A 12,658-nucleotide genomic window follows, 5' to 3' on the forward strand; every position below is an offset into this window, starting at 1 on the left:
AGTAGAAAAGACCTTTTAGGCATAGCATATGGAAAGACATAAGGGAAGGGGTTGGAATTTTAACTACATACAGAAAAGTTTTCAGATTTATGCCAAAAACAAAAAAGTGGGTTTGGAATTATCCATGCAGCGTGGTTTTTCCATGCCTTGGAATTGACCCACGGTCTGGGATTATTCTTGTTGCTGTTTCCGCTGGGTCGTGGAGACTAAGTCACGCTCCTGCATCCCTCAGGGACACTGTCCTGGGAGGAGCTGTGGAGCCCAGAGAGCTGTGGCTGGGGCAGACCCTCACCCCCCTTCTCCCCTCTTCCTCTTCATCTTCTCTTCTTCCTCCTCCTCTCCCCTGCTTCCTCCTCTTCATCCTCTTCTCTTCTCCCCTCCTCCTCTGGTTCCCTCCCCTTTCCTTGCCCCCATTAGCCGTTACTGAACAGTGGCCAGGACCTGAGCCAGGGCCCCAGACTGCATGGCCCAGGAGCCCGGAGGCCCTCCCTGCTGCCTCAAGGCTGCCGGCCTCTGATGTTCTCTGGCCAGGAGTTCCAGGCCTGGAGCCCTGTAAGGGAGCAGCTTCCTGGGACCAGCCAGAAGCCTTCAGACTGCCGCAGCACAGGGGACCTGGGTAAGTGTCCAAGGTCTAGGACCTGACTGGAGACAGCAAAGAATTCTTATCTTTGACCCAATCTCAGACGACAGGCCAGAGGACCAATAAATGGGTCTGTGCTTCTGTGGAACCCCTGCCCTAGGAGCCTGGGAAGTCCCACCTGTCTCAGCCTGAGTGTTCCACCCCATTCCCGTCCAGCCTCTTCAGGGACAGGCTTCCTGAAAGGTGGACCTGTCCCTCTCTTGGGGACAAGCCACTGCACTAGGAAGTTGTACTTGCTAGAGGTGACTCTACCCCAGGATTTATCGTCTTCATCACCTTTCCCCTGCCTCAAGATTCAGCCCTGTGGTCCCTCAACCCACAGAACCACCCCATCACCCCTCCACCTTAGAGACCGAGACATCCTCCGACTGGGAGCCCATGGCTGAGTCCGAGGAGCAGGCCAGTCCCAGCAGGCCCACCACCCCGGACCCTGTGCTGGGAAAGGCCTTGGTCAAAGGCCTGTGTGACAGCCAACGCGTGCAGTGGGAGGTGAGTTTCCAGCTGGAACCACCCGGGCCAGAGCCGGGCAACACACGCAACACAGACTTGTGGAGCGAGACCTTCCATCACCTAGCGGCCCGCGCCATCATCCGAGACTTCGAGCAGCTGGCGGAGGGGGAGGATGAAATCGAGCTAGGTGAGCACCCAGGCCCTTGGCACCTGCAGACCCTCCCAGAAGTCCTCCCTCTAGCAGCCCAGTGCCACACTCACTTGCCCCTGCCCCTCCTCAAAGCCCCACCCACACATAAAGGCGTCTATTACTCCCAATGCTCGCCCACTACCCCACGCCTGTCCCCTGCCTCTTCTCAAAGCGCCGTTCACGCCCCAAGATCCCCCTTCTAGTAGCCCAGTGTCCCACCTCATTGCCATAGGTCTGCCCATCCCCCCAATAATCAACCCACCCCCCAAAGCTGGTCCTCATCCTCCATCAAAGCCCCACCACCTCCCCAAAGCCCGCCCTCTAGCAGTCCTGGCGTTCTGCCCACCCCCTGGAGCTCCACCCACCCCCCCTTAGGCCCTCCCCTCACAGCCCCACTCCAGTTCAACACCCACCCCACCCATTCCTCCCAAGCCTCACCCCCCCATTCTCTTCTAGACCTCACTATCAAACCTTCCTCCCTTGCCTCCAACCCCCTCCACCTCCCCATAACCACTCCAGTGCTCCATCTCTGCCCTCCATCACCTGTTTCCAGGGGCCACCTCTTCCCCACACCTCACCCCCCCACCACACTTCATGGAGCTTGGGGATCCTCAACCTGATCAGCCAGGGTAGCCTCCCTCCCCAGCCCTGGCCTCCTCCACCTCTCCCACTCACCTGGTGATCTATCCTTTTCTCTCCTCCCCTTCCCCTAACCTTGATCCACGCTCCCTCTGCTCTAGCACTTTAACCCTGCAGTGTCCTTGTCCAGCTCTGGGCACCCAACAGTGGTAATAGCTCCTCAGGGACAGCGCTTTTCCCCCAGGGTCCCTAGACTTGTGTAGATCCAGTTCTTCTTGACATTGACTTCCTATGGGTCAGCTGGGGGCCTGGCTGGGGGTGGGGGTGGGGGTTGGCCCTGTGGATCAGCAGGTGGAAGAAAGGGAACAAAGCAAACCCATCCTTTCCGGGAGTGCCTGACATAGACTAACAAGCCAGCATTAATCAAACGACTAATTGAGTGCATCCATCCTAAGTGCTATTCAGAAATACAGGGATCCAAGCCATGTATAACAGGGATGGTCAGGAGCTAATTTAGTCCAGGAACTGTGGCAGCCTCCCCTCCACCCCCAGAATGTGACTATGGAAATCTTGACACAATTGGAGAACAAAGATATCAACCAGTCAGAGTTATGTGATCTCTTTGTTCTAAGTTTACACTTCATTTACATACTATGTGGTTTATATTTAATTTGTATTTTTAGGTGATGTATGATACTTTTTTCTTCCCCTGAGCACTCACCCGCCTTACGGTTCACAAATTATTTGTCCACCTTTCATCCCCCTGGCTTCTTCTTTTAAAATATTTTATTTATTAGTTTATTATTTTTATTTTATGTGTATGAGTGTATTGCCTGTATGTATGAAAGTGCACCCATGTGGTGCAGTGCCCCTGGAAGTCAGAAATGGGTGTCGGATCCCGTGGAACTGGAGTTCCAGGCAGTTATTAGCCACCATGTGAGTGCTGGGAATCAAACCCGGGTCCTCTGCAAGAGTAGCCAGTGCTCTTAACCAATGAGCCATCTCTCCAGCTGCCCCCCCACCCCTCCTGAGCCTTCTTGGACAGCATTCTGAAGGTAGCAAGACACAAAAATGGCCCCCTATTCGCTGGACAGGGTCTAGGTTTCGAGGTCAGGCCATCCTGAGATCTAATCCCAGGACTTTACTAATTTTCTGTGTGACCTTACACTCTCTTGCTCTGATTTGCAATCTGTGTGTGTGTGTGTGTGTGTGTGTGTGTGTGTGTGTGTGTGTGTGTGTGTGTGTGTGTGTGTGTGTGTGTGTGTGTGTAGGTCAGAGGACAACTTGCAAGAGTTGATTCTCTCCTTTCACTTTGTGAGTTCCGGGGATGGAGTTCATCTTGTCAGCTTGGTGGTAAGCACCACCCTTACCCACTGAGTCATCTGGCCAGCCCTGGGTTGTTTTTATTTTCTTTTCTTTTTTTTTTCTTCTTAATATCTTTGATTTTTTAATTTATTTTATGTGTATGAGTGTTTTGCCTGCATGTATGTAAGGCACCCATGCCATGCAATGCCTGCAGAGGTCAGAGGATGGTATTGCATCTCTGGAACTGGAGTAATGAATGGTTGTCCACCATCATGTGGGTGCTGGGAATCAAATCTGGGTCCTCTGCCAGAGCAGCCTGTGCTCTTAAGTACTGAGCCATCTCTCCAGCCCCTTTTCTTAATGCCTTGAATTAGCAGATTAGTAACCGCTTGATTTCAGGACCTGTTTACTCCCAAAGATGAGAACTGTTGATCCAGCTCTCCCTTTGAGCTTCTGGAGCATCTATGCCAAACAGGACTTTCTGATACCACATAGTGACCCTAGCTCCTCCTCCTACAGGATCTAATCGCCGATACCAACTGAACGCTGTGCACACCAGCAAGGCCTGCAATGTGATTAGCAAGTACACAGTCTTCGTGCCTGTGGACATGAACAAAAGACAGTACCTGCCCACAGTGGTGAGGTACCCCAAATCTGGTAAGGCGTGCACATGGCTGGGGAGGGACAGAGATACCAGAGAGAGCAGCCCTACATAGAGGGGTGCAAGGCAAGTTTTAGAAACAGAAAGGCTCCCAGAGATGGTTCTGCCACTGCGGGGGCAGGGCGGGGGAGAAAACGCCCTACTGTATTTTCTTCCCAATAGGTAAAAAAAAAAAATTTAAAAAAAAAATGTGTCCCTTGTAGAAAATCCCAAATTGTGTAGAGTGATACAAAACAGACAAATAGGTCGGACTGACAGTCACCCAGGAGGAAGTACTTGACACCTCCCTGCTGTGCCCATCCTGATTTCTCTTGATGACTGTCTATATGGAAGGAAATCAAAAGACACATAAGGTTATGTGCTGGCACAAGCCAGTATGTGGTGTGTTTTCCAAAATAATGGTATGGGGGGGAAAATCTGTCTATAGACAGCTATAGTGAAGGGAGACTGACTGATCATCCATCTGGCTGGACCTGGTGGCACAGGCCTATCCTAGCTACTCAGAAGGTTGAAGCAGGAGGATCGCAGGTTCAAAGCCTGCCTAGGCCACAAAATCAGTTTTCAAGACCAGTCTAGGCAACTTTGTAAGACATTGTCACAAAATTATAAAGTAAAAAAGAAGGCTGGGGATGCAACCCAAAGGTAGAATGATTATCTAGCACGTAGGGGGACCCTGGGTTCAATTCTCAGTATTGCTAAAAAAATTTAAATCCATACATATCCAATCCATGTTATAAAACACTGTGCATATTTTAAATCAACTAACCCTCAAAACAGCCTAAAGTCCCCTATAGTCTAGACCAACATTTCCCATGTGTGTGCTGAAAAACTAGAACCTTCCGTTCTTGTCCTGTGAATAGCTCCCTGAACAGAAATAGAAAACACCCAGTTAAGAAATACATCCAAGGGCCTGGATTAGGTAAAGCCAGGAGCTTTCCCTGTTGCAGAAGCCCTCAGAATCCTTAGGGTGTTAGTCCACATCAAGAGGCCGGAAGAGAGGCTGGAGAGATGTCAGGGTGTCAAGGGCACTGGCTGCTCTTGCAGAGGACTCGGGTTCTGTTCCCAGCACCCACATGGCAGCTAACAACCATCTGTAACTCCAGTTCAAGGGAATCCGACACCCTCTTCTGACCTCTGAGGGCACTGCATGACACATGCAGGCAATACACTCATACACATAGAATAAAAATAATAAATAAAATATTCTTTTAAAGAGACCAGGAGAATGGACCATGTGCTCTGTGGCTTCTCCAAACCTATTTCCCAATGCGATCTTTATTTTTATTTGTGTATGTGCGTCTATGCACATGTGTATGTTCATGTGGGTATGCCTAAGTGTGCATATACACATGTGTGTGCATGCATGTGGAGGCCAGAGCTCAACCTCAGGTGTTGTTTCCCAGGTACTGTTTGTTTGAGACATGGTTTCTCATTGGCCTGGAGCTCACCGAGTAAGCAAGCCTGTAAGCTGGACAATGAGTTCCAGACCTGTCTCTGTCTCCCTAGCATAGGGATTTTAAGTGCACACCATCATACCAGGCATTTTTGTGGGTTCTGAGAATCGAACTCAAGACCTCATATACTTTACTGACTGAGCCATCCCCCCAACCCTGCAACCTTTACTTTTAAAGGACAGCTTACAGACTGGTGTTCTCTGAGAGTGGTGTTCCCTAAACACACTTTGGGAGAGTTGGCTTTACCCCTCTTCCAACTACCCTGCATTGGCAATGCCTGGGGCCTCAGAGACCTGCATGGGAGTTAGGACCTGGGAATCCTCACAGCAGTCATATTTACCTGGTAAAGCAAAGATTATTATCCCCATTCTCCACATAGGGAAACTGAGGCTCAGAGGAGTACACATTCCATCCAGCTAGTGAGGAATGGAGCTGGGGCTCAAACCCAGGTCTTTTTGGTTCCCAGACTCATAATCTTGCATTATGCCACGCCTTCCCACCTTAGGATAATAGAGAAACAGAAGCCAGAGTCATTTCTTGGGAAGATGGCAGGGACCAGTAGATACATACCCACCTCATCATTTGTTCACCCCTGTCCTCCATGAAGGTACAACACTGCAGATGGTCAGTTTCCGAAGCCTGGCCCAACAGTGGGAAAGCCCCTCCACTGGTTTCAGACAGTCCCCGGCCATGCTGAGAGAAGGCTCCTCTGCCGTGGGAGACAGCAAATTCCAAACTCTAAGTAAGAGCCACTTTGTGTGTTCAGAAGCCTGAGCATCCTTCCATAGAAGGCCCCAGGGCCCCTCTCTGAGTCTGTACTCTGGGACCCTAAGCAGGGCCGAGACAAGGCCAGGTGTCTCATTTGAGAAAGGCCTACGGTAGGCACAGGGGCTCTGTGTGGCTCCCATGCACAGCTCTCTGCAGAAGCAGCTGCTGTAGCTGGGAACGTTAGGATTTCTGCCCGGCCTCCCTGTCCCACACACCTTCTCTGCCCTCCTCCTCTGCCTGCCTCCTCTGCTCCTCCCCTGCCCGTGTGGTTGTTCCTACTCTCCGGCCTTTGGGTCCTCAGAGGCACCAAGTATTGGGAACCAAAAGAACTGGGGAAAGTAAAGACGGGGACAGCCATCCTACCTGTTTAGGGCTCAACATTGCTTTCTAGGTTCCCAGCAGCTGTCTTCAGCTTTCACCTGACAGGCCTGTAGCGGGGCACTTCAGACAGCTGTGATGGGACCCTGTGTGACCTTGAGCTGATTGGCAAGCTGGCCACTCTGCCTCTTGTCTATGAGCCTGTCTTTCTGGCTCTCCACAGATAGCCTCAGTACTACACTCCTCCCAACCCCTTCCTCCCTGCCCCACAGGCACAGTGTGGGCATCCTACCCACGGTTAGACACGGGGAGGACATCAGAGGTCACACTTGGTCACTAGCCAGTCACCTGGACTGTAAGAATGTTTCCTCAGAAGGAGGAGAATGCAAAGACACCCAGAGTCATCATTCAGAGTTAAGGACAATGTCTTGGTCTCTTTGTGCCCCAAACTGCAAGGGAACTTGCTATCCCCAGCCACTGAGATTCCCAGATCCGCTCTTGGTGGTCCATGGCCTCCATCCAAATCACAAACCCCCTCCTTCCCATGGTCCTTTATTCAGGCCCAGCATCTCCAGCATCTCAGCTCTTCTTTCATACAGAAGATACATGATACCACCAAGGTTTAGACCCAGTGTTTGGCCCCAGGTTCTATGAGGCTACTAAGTACTACCCTGTTTGCCTCGTGACTGCTTCAGTCATTTCCAGTTCATCCCTGTGCTGGGTTCTGGGGCAATAAGCCCCATCTCAGGGTGGGAGACAGAGGCTTTGCTGTATATATTGAGTGTGAACCTCCTTCTATAATTTAGACAATCTCTTATGTTAATATTGTCCTGTTGGTCTTAACTCCAGAAGTGGCAATCCTTAAATAACCATCTTGATTGAGTATTGTATTAGTCTCTTGTCCATGCTGTGATAAGATACCCTGGCACAAAGCAGTGTAGGGAAGAAAGGGTTTATTTGGCTTATGTTCCAGAAGGACAGAATCTGTCATGGGCAGGGGCGAGGGAGGGAGTTAGGTATGACAACAGGCAGGGAAAGCAGGATCAGGAAGCCAGCAATCACATTTTCATCCACACACAGGAAGCAAAGAGAAGGAACAGGAAGTGGGGCGAGACTACAAAGTCTCAAAGCCCGCCCCCAGTGATGTGCTTCCTCCAGCAAGGCTCCACCTCCTAAAGGTTCCATAACCTCCACAAACAGTGCCACCAACTGGGGACCAAGTGTTCAAGTACATGAGCCAATAGGGGACATTTCTCATTCAAACCACCACAAACATTTTAACTATGATTTTCATCCTTATTTTTTTAGATAGGGAAATTGAGGCTCAAAGCCTTCTGATGAGTCAAGCACCATGTGCTGGTGCCTCCTGGAGGGCCGATGTGAACATCTTGGTGGCCATAGACCTAGAAAGGAGATACTCATGCCACTGAGGCCCTGACCCCTACCCTGAAGCCCAGACTTGATCCTGCTTCACTGTGGGGTCTGCATTTCAAGGTTCTGTCGAGCACTCGATAGGGCATTATTAGAGTAATATCTTACTCAGTGCTTCTAAGCCACTAAGCCACTAAGTGCTTCTAAGTGCCACTGTGAGGCAGGTACCCTTAGCATCCATTTACAATGTAAACTTATAAAGAAAGTGACATTATCAAGGGATGCTAGGAGTTTGAGCCAAGCACCGAAAGCAGCAGGAGAGGGCATTGAGCACCTGGGGGCCTTTGACTTTCTGTGTTATAGCTCTAGAAGAAAGCTCCACTTATCCCTTTGATGAGATCCGGTTCCCTGGTTTTGAGAAGGATGCTGTCACTGCAGAAGGTGAGCAGGCAGCCAGTGCTGTCTCTCATTATGATGGTGATATGTGAGGGGTGCTAAGGACAGGGAGATGTCATAGCACCAACAGATTTCTACGGTGCCTCAGCACAGCCTATGGGAGATAAAGAGGATAATCCTCAATTTAAAGATGAAGAAAGTGAAGCTTAAAGGGGGAAAAGTGATTTGCTCAAGGCCACTTAACAACCTGGAGTCAGGCCTCCTGATTCCAGCTGAGGGGGCACTGTCCCAGCCCACAGCATACAGCATCCCCCAGCAGTGCGTCAAGGGTGTTGACTCAGTGTTCCATCTGAGAATGTAGTTGATGTGAAGCTGTCACAGCTCCTACAGTCACATCCCAGAAGATGCCAGGGGCTGCTTGCAAGAACCCTGTAGGCTTACCTGCCCCTTCCTATATCACCTTTGCCCACCTAGGTCAAAAGCTGTTCTACAGCTCACCCACTCGCTCAGACCCTGGGGCCATTGGGGTATAGACAGGCTCCTACCCCATTTGGAACCTCTTTTTCCAGCTGGGGGGTGACCACTGAACATGGTTTCAATCTGTCATTCTGTAATTCTCCAGGTCCCCCACAGAACCTGTCCGCCAGTGCCCTGTCCTCCATGAAGACCTATGAGACTCTCTTTGGCTCAAGGTAAGAGGAACTTCCCATGAGGACATGGTACTCTGCTCCCTGCTGCCTTTGCTTTTCCTGGTACCATCCCTGGCTGGAAAGCCCAAAAGCAGGTCCAGCCTCACCTCAAGATGCATACTAAGAGAGCCCTCATGCCTAGAGATGCCATAGTCTGCTGGGTCTCAAGCTACCTAAAATCTACCACCATGGTCCATCCCCCACACTCCAAGGTCTCTTCAAATGTGAACACCCTCTGGAAAGCTGGTGTGTAGTTACTTTTCTAATTACTGTGAAAAATTACCTGACAAAACTAACCTACAGAAAGTTTTGTTGTGGCTCACAGTTTGAGGATACAGTACACCATGGTGGGAAGGCACAGTGTCAGGCGTGTGAGGCAGCTAGTGACATTGCATCCAAAGTCAGGAAGGAGAGAGAGAAAGAAAGAGAGGGGAGAGAAGAAAAGAAGAGATAAAGCAATATTGCTGCTCAGCTCACTTTCTCCTTTTCATTCAGTCTGAGACCCCCAGCCCAAGGCATGGTGCTGCCCACATTTAGGGTGGGTCTTCCCTCCTCAGTTAACTTAATCTGTAAACTCCCTCACAGACATGCCCAGAGATTTGTCTCCTAGGTGATTCTAAATCCTGTCAAGTGGACCATCACAACTAGCCTAAGACTCTTCCCTTCGCTAGACTTGGAACAGCACAGTATCAGAAGACAGCCATAAGAAAACACTAACGTGTTCATAGCCCCACTGCTGCTAATGTCGGAGGCATTAGGGATTGACACCTCCCTTCTCTCCAGGCCTCTGTTTCCCTAGCTATCAAATGAGGTGGTTTGAAGATACCATCAATTGGGCCCTCTGGCCCTGATTTTCGGAAGCTTCTGGACAGGCACCGGGAAGCTGGGATGACCAGGGACATCTGGGTCTATCTATACAGGTTGAATCTTAACACATCCAGGCTGCTGACTCGAGCTGCCAAGGGCTTCCTAAGCAAGTCAGTGACCAAGGCTCCAGAGCCAACCGCAGGCATCCAGAACTTCGACTATGTACCGCTGGTGAGCACTCTAGAACTCAGAACTCCTCCCACCAAGTCAGCCCCCTGTCCACCTGCTCTTTTCTCGCAGAGAACGAGATCTTGTCAGAGCTGAAATCCCATGAGCTTTGGAGTACCCCAGAGCTTCCCACCTAAGTAGTCCCAAGGCAGAGGGAACCAGCCAGAGTCTCCGCTTGGGGCATGGGTCTTAGCCAGTGAAACGTCTCTGCGACTTGCTGTGTTTGCCTTAAAAATTCACAGGTCTTTGGCATTCTCCTGCAACATCTATATAGGTGTGTCTATTTTCAGTATATAAAAATCAGCCTTGAAATGACACGCCGTTGAGTAAAAGTCACATCCCAAGGAAATACACTGTGTTCCTAACTGGCTCTGCAGAGTCTCTAGCACACTGTAGTGGGGTGAGAAGGCTTGTTCTACAGCAGGCTGGTCCTGCTACATCTGGGTGTCCCTAGACTTGGGAATCACAGGGGACTTGTAAAAGAGGCATGATTTGTGTCCATTGCCTCATATCTCTGTCCCTGCTAACCCAGGTACATGGTGTCATTTTGAATCTCCAAATATCCAGGGCAGCCAGGCATAGATGCATATAGTCTCTTCACCAGTGTAAACTGAGTCAAGCTCAGTGTAGACTCTGGGGAGACAACCTTGAGCTGGGTAAATGTAGTTCTACATCCAAGTGGGAGCTAGACACAGAAGTGGGCAATTCCACTCCTTGGGAACAATGAGAGGAGAGGTTGGCTCTGGTGGGGGCATACAGGAGTGACCCTTGAAGCCTGAGATAGGGGGTTCTGGCAGAATGGAGTCTAACTTCTGGAAGCAGGCAATGAGAGAGTCCAGACTTGAGGTGTGAGGAGTCACAGTCCAGGGCCTAGAGAGGAGTCAGCTTGGCGGCTTGAGACTGGAGTTGAAGAGTTAAAGTGCAGTAAAACAGGGCCAGGTCATGCGAGGCTATATAAATCACAGTCTGGTCTTTAATGGAAAACTGAGTAAAGGGAAAATAGAGCTGGGCCTTCAGAGAATGTGTGATCTAGGCTTTGTGAAGGGAGGTCCCTCTGGGTGGGAGACAGATGGGCCAAGAGGGGAAAGAGAAGCAAGAGAGGCCAGAGAAGGCATAAGGAGGCAGGCAGGGGGCTGTAGAGCCATCGAGAAAGCTAGCCTGTTAGGACTTGGAGACTGACCAGTGGGCACGCAGGGATAAGGGTCGAGCAGATCAGAGTCTGCTGGACAGGCCTGGACAATCCCAGTGGCTTAGCAGAGCCTGCGCAGGACAAGAGGCAGGTTTGGAGCTGTGCTAGTGAGTTGGGTTTGAAGAGTGATCAGCCTGGAGGGCTGGGAATAAAGAGAGCATGTTCAGTTGACTTGGGTATCTTGAAAAAAAAAAAAAACCAAAACCCAGACAGGCATGGTAAGCTGGAGAGAAAGAAGTGGACCTGGGACTCCATGGACTTACATTTTTGAGGCCCACTGAGGAACTCCCCTGCCCACAGGTGTCTCTGCAGCTGGCCTCCGGAGCCTTCCTGCTGAATGAGGCCTTCTGTGAGACTATCCACATCCCCTTGGAGAAGCTCAAGTGGACCTCACCCTTTATGTGCCTCCGAATGTCCCTCGACACCCGCCACAAGTGTATCAGCCCCTCATCGCAGCACCTGTCCAGTGACAGCCTGTCCTCAGAGTCAGTGGCTGAAGCCAGGCCAGGCCTGGTGGAGACCACGGGAAAGCTTTGGGCCACTGCAGTGGCGCTGGCCTGGCTGGAGCACAACTCAGCCTCCTACTTCACAGAGTGGGAGTTGGTGGCCGCTAAGGCCAGCTCCTGGCTAGAACAGCAGAAAGTTCCTGAAGGCCGCAAGCCGAGCACACTCAAGGCCACAGCTCGCCAGCTGTTTGTGCTCCTGCGACACTGGGATGAAAACCTGGAATTCAATGTGCTCTGTTACAACCCCAACTATGTGTAGAGGGGAGGGGGGAAGGGATAGGTCATTTCAGCTGGTGAGGGAGCTTTTTGAAACTATAGCTAATACATTGTTGCTAGAAAGAGACCTGGACTGGCAGTCAGCAGGTCTGAGTTCAATCTCTTTGCTAACACCTGGCAATTTGAGACCAGACATTGCCCTTGTCTGGGCCTGAGTTTCCTCATCTATAAAATAGGAAGGTGAGATAAGGTCATTGGACCAGATCTTTAAATGGTTCCAATACTCTAATGTACAGACTTTAAGGCAGTCCTGGGACTAGCTACTTGATTTGGGCATGGGGAGAGAGAAAAAAAAAATCTGAGTTTTCTTCAGGAAAACCATGTGGACATGCTCAGTAAAGAACAATGCCCCACACCAATGAAAAATGAGTAAGAAAACCCTTCAAAGACCAGCAACCAGGGCCACAAACTCTTAGGTACTAAGGCACTTCCTGTCTGTTGCATTGTGGAATAGGTTCTTGTCTCCATGGTGACAGTCCAGGGCGTCCAAATCCCACCTGCAAGTCGACCAGAGAACCATCCTTTCCTTTGCAGAGAGTCTTCCTGTTGGGTGAGGAAACTCCCTTAGTACATGATGATAGAACATTTGGCTTCCTATCTAAAAAGATGTGATAGAACCAGGGGGCATAGATACCCTGTCAGCTGAAATGTTAGAATGAAGAATATTAAAATAGTTTAGAAAGAATAGGTGGGCTCGCAGGACTCAGTGAAGAAACCATACAGAAATAATTTATATACTTTAAGCTGTTGGATAAAGTGACTCCATCCACTTGTGCTGAGGGGTTAGAGCGGTACCTCTGTGTGCATTGCATTCTGGGATAGTGGAGTCCC

At 50.3% G+C, this 12,658-nt stretch overlaps 1 protein-coding gene across 1 annotated transcript in view; it reads left to right on the forward strand.

The window, feature by feature from the left end:
* Vwa5b1 (von Willebrand factor A domain containing 5B1) overlaps window positions 1-12,022 on the forward strand; it is a gene marked incomplete at its 5' end in the record, with an annotated part of 21,623 nt that extends 9,601 nt beyond the window's left edge. The window contains 8 exon segments of the mRNA XM_008838584.1: window positions 418-616; window positions 957-1,277; window positions 3,684-3,826; window positions 5,901-6,021; window positions 8,100-8,177; window positions 8,755-8,824; window positions 9,742-9,859; window positions 11,346-12,022. Coding sequence (XP_008836806.1) covers window positions 418-616; window positions 957-1,277; window positions 3,684-3,826; window positions 5,901-6,021; window positions 8,100-8,177; window positions 8,755-8,824; window positions 9,742-9,859; window positions 11,346-11,810 — 1,515 coding nt within the window.
* Between the last annotated feature and the right edge of the window lie 636 nt (window positions 12,023-12,658).

This window comes from Nannospalax galili, unplaced genomic scaffold (genome assembly GCF_000622305.1).
Source record: "Nannospalax galili isolate Female #2095 unplaced genomic scaffold, S.galili_v1.0 scaffold2019, whole genome shotgun sequence".
Taxonomy (NCBI): Eukaryota; Metazoa; Chordata; class Mammalia; order Rodentia; family Spalacidae; genus Nannospalax; species Nannospalax galili.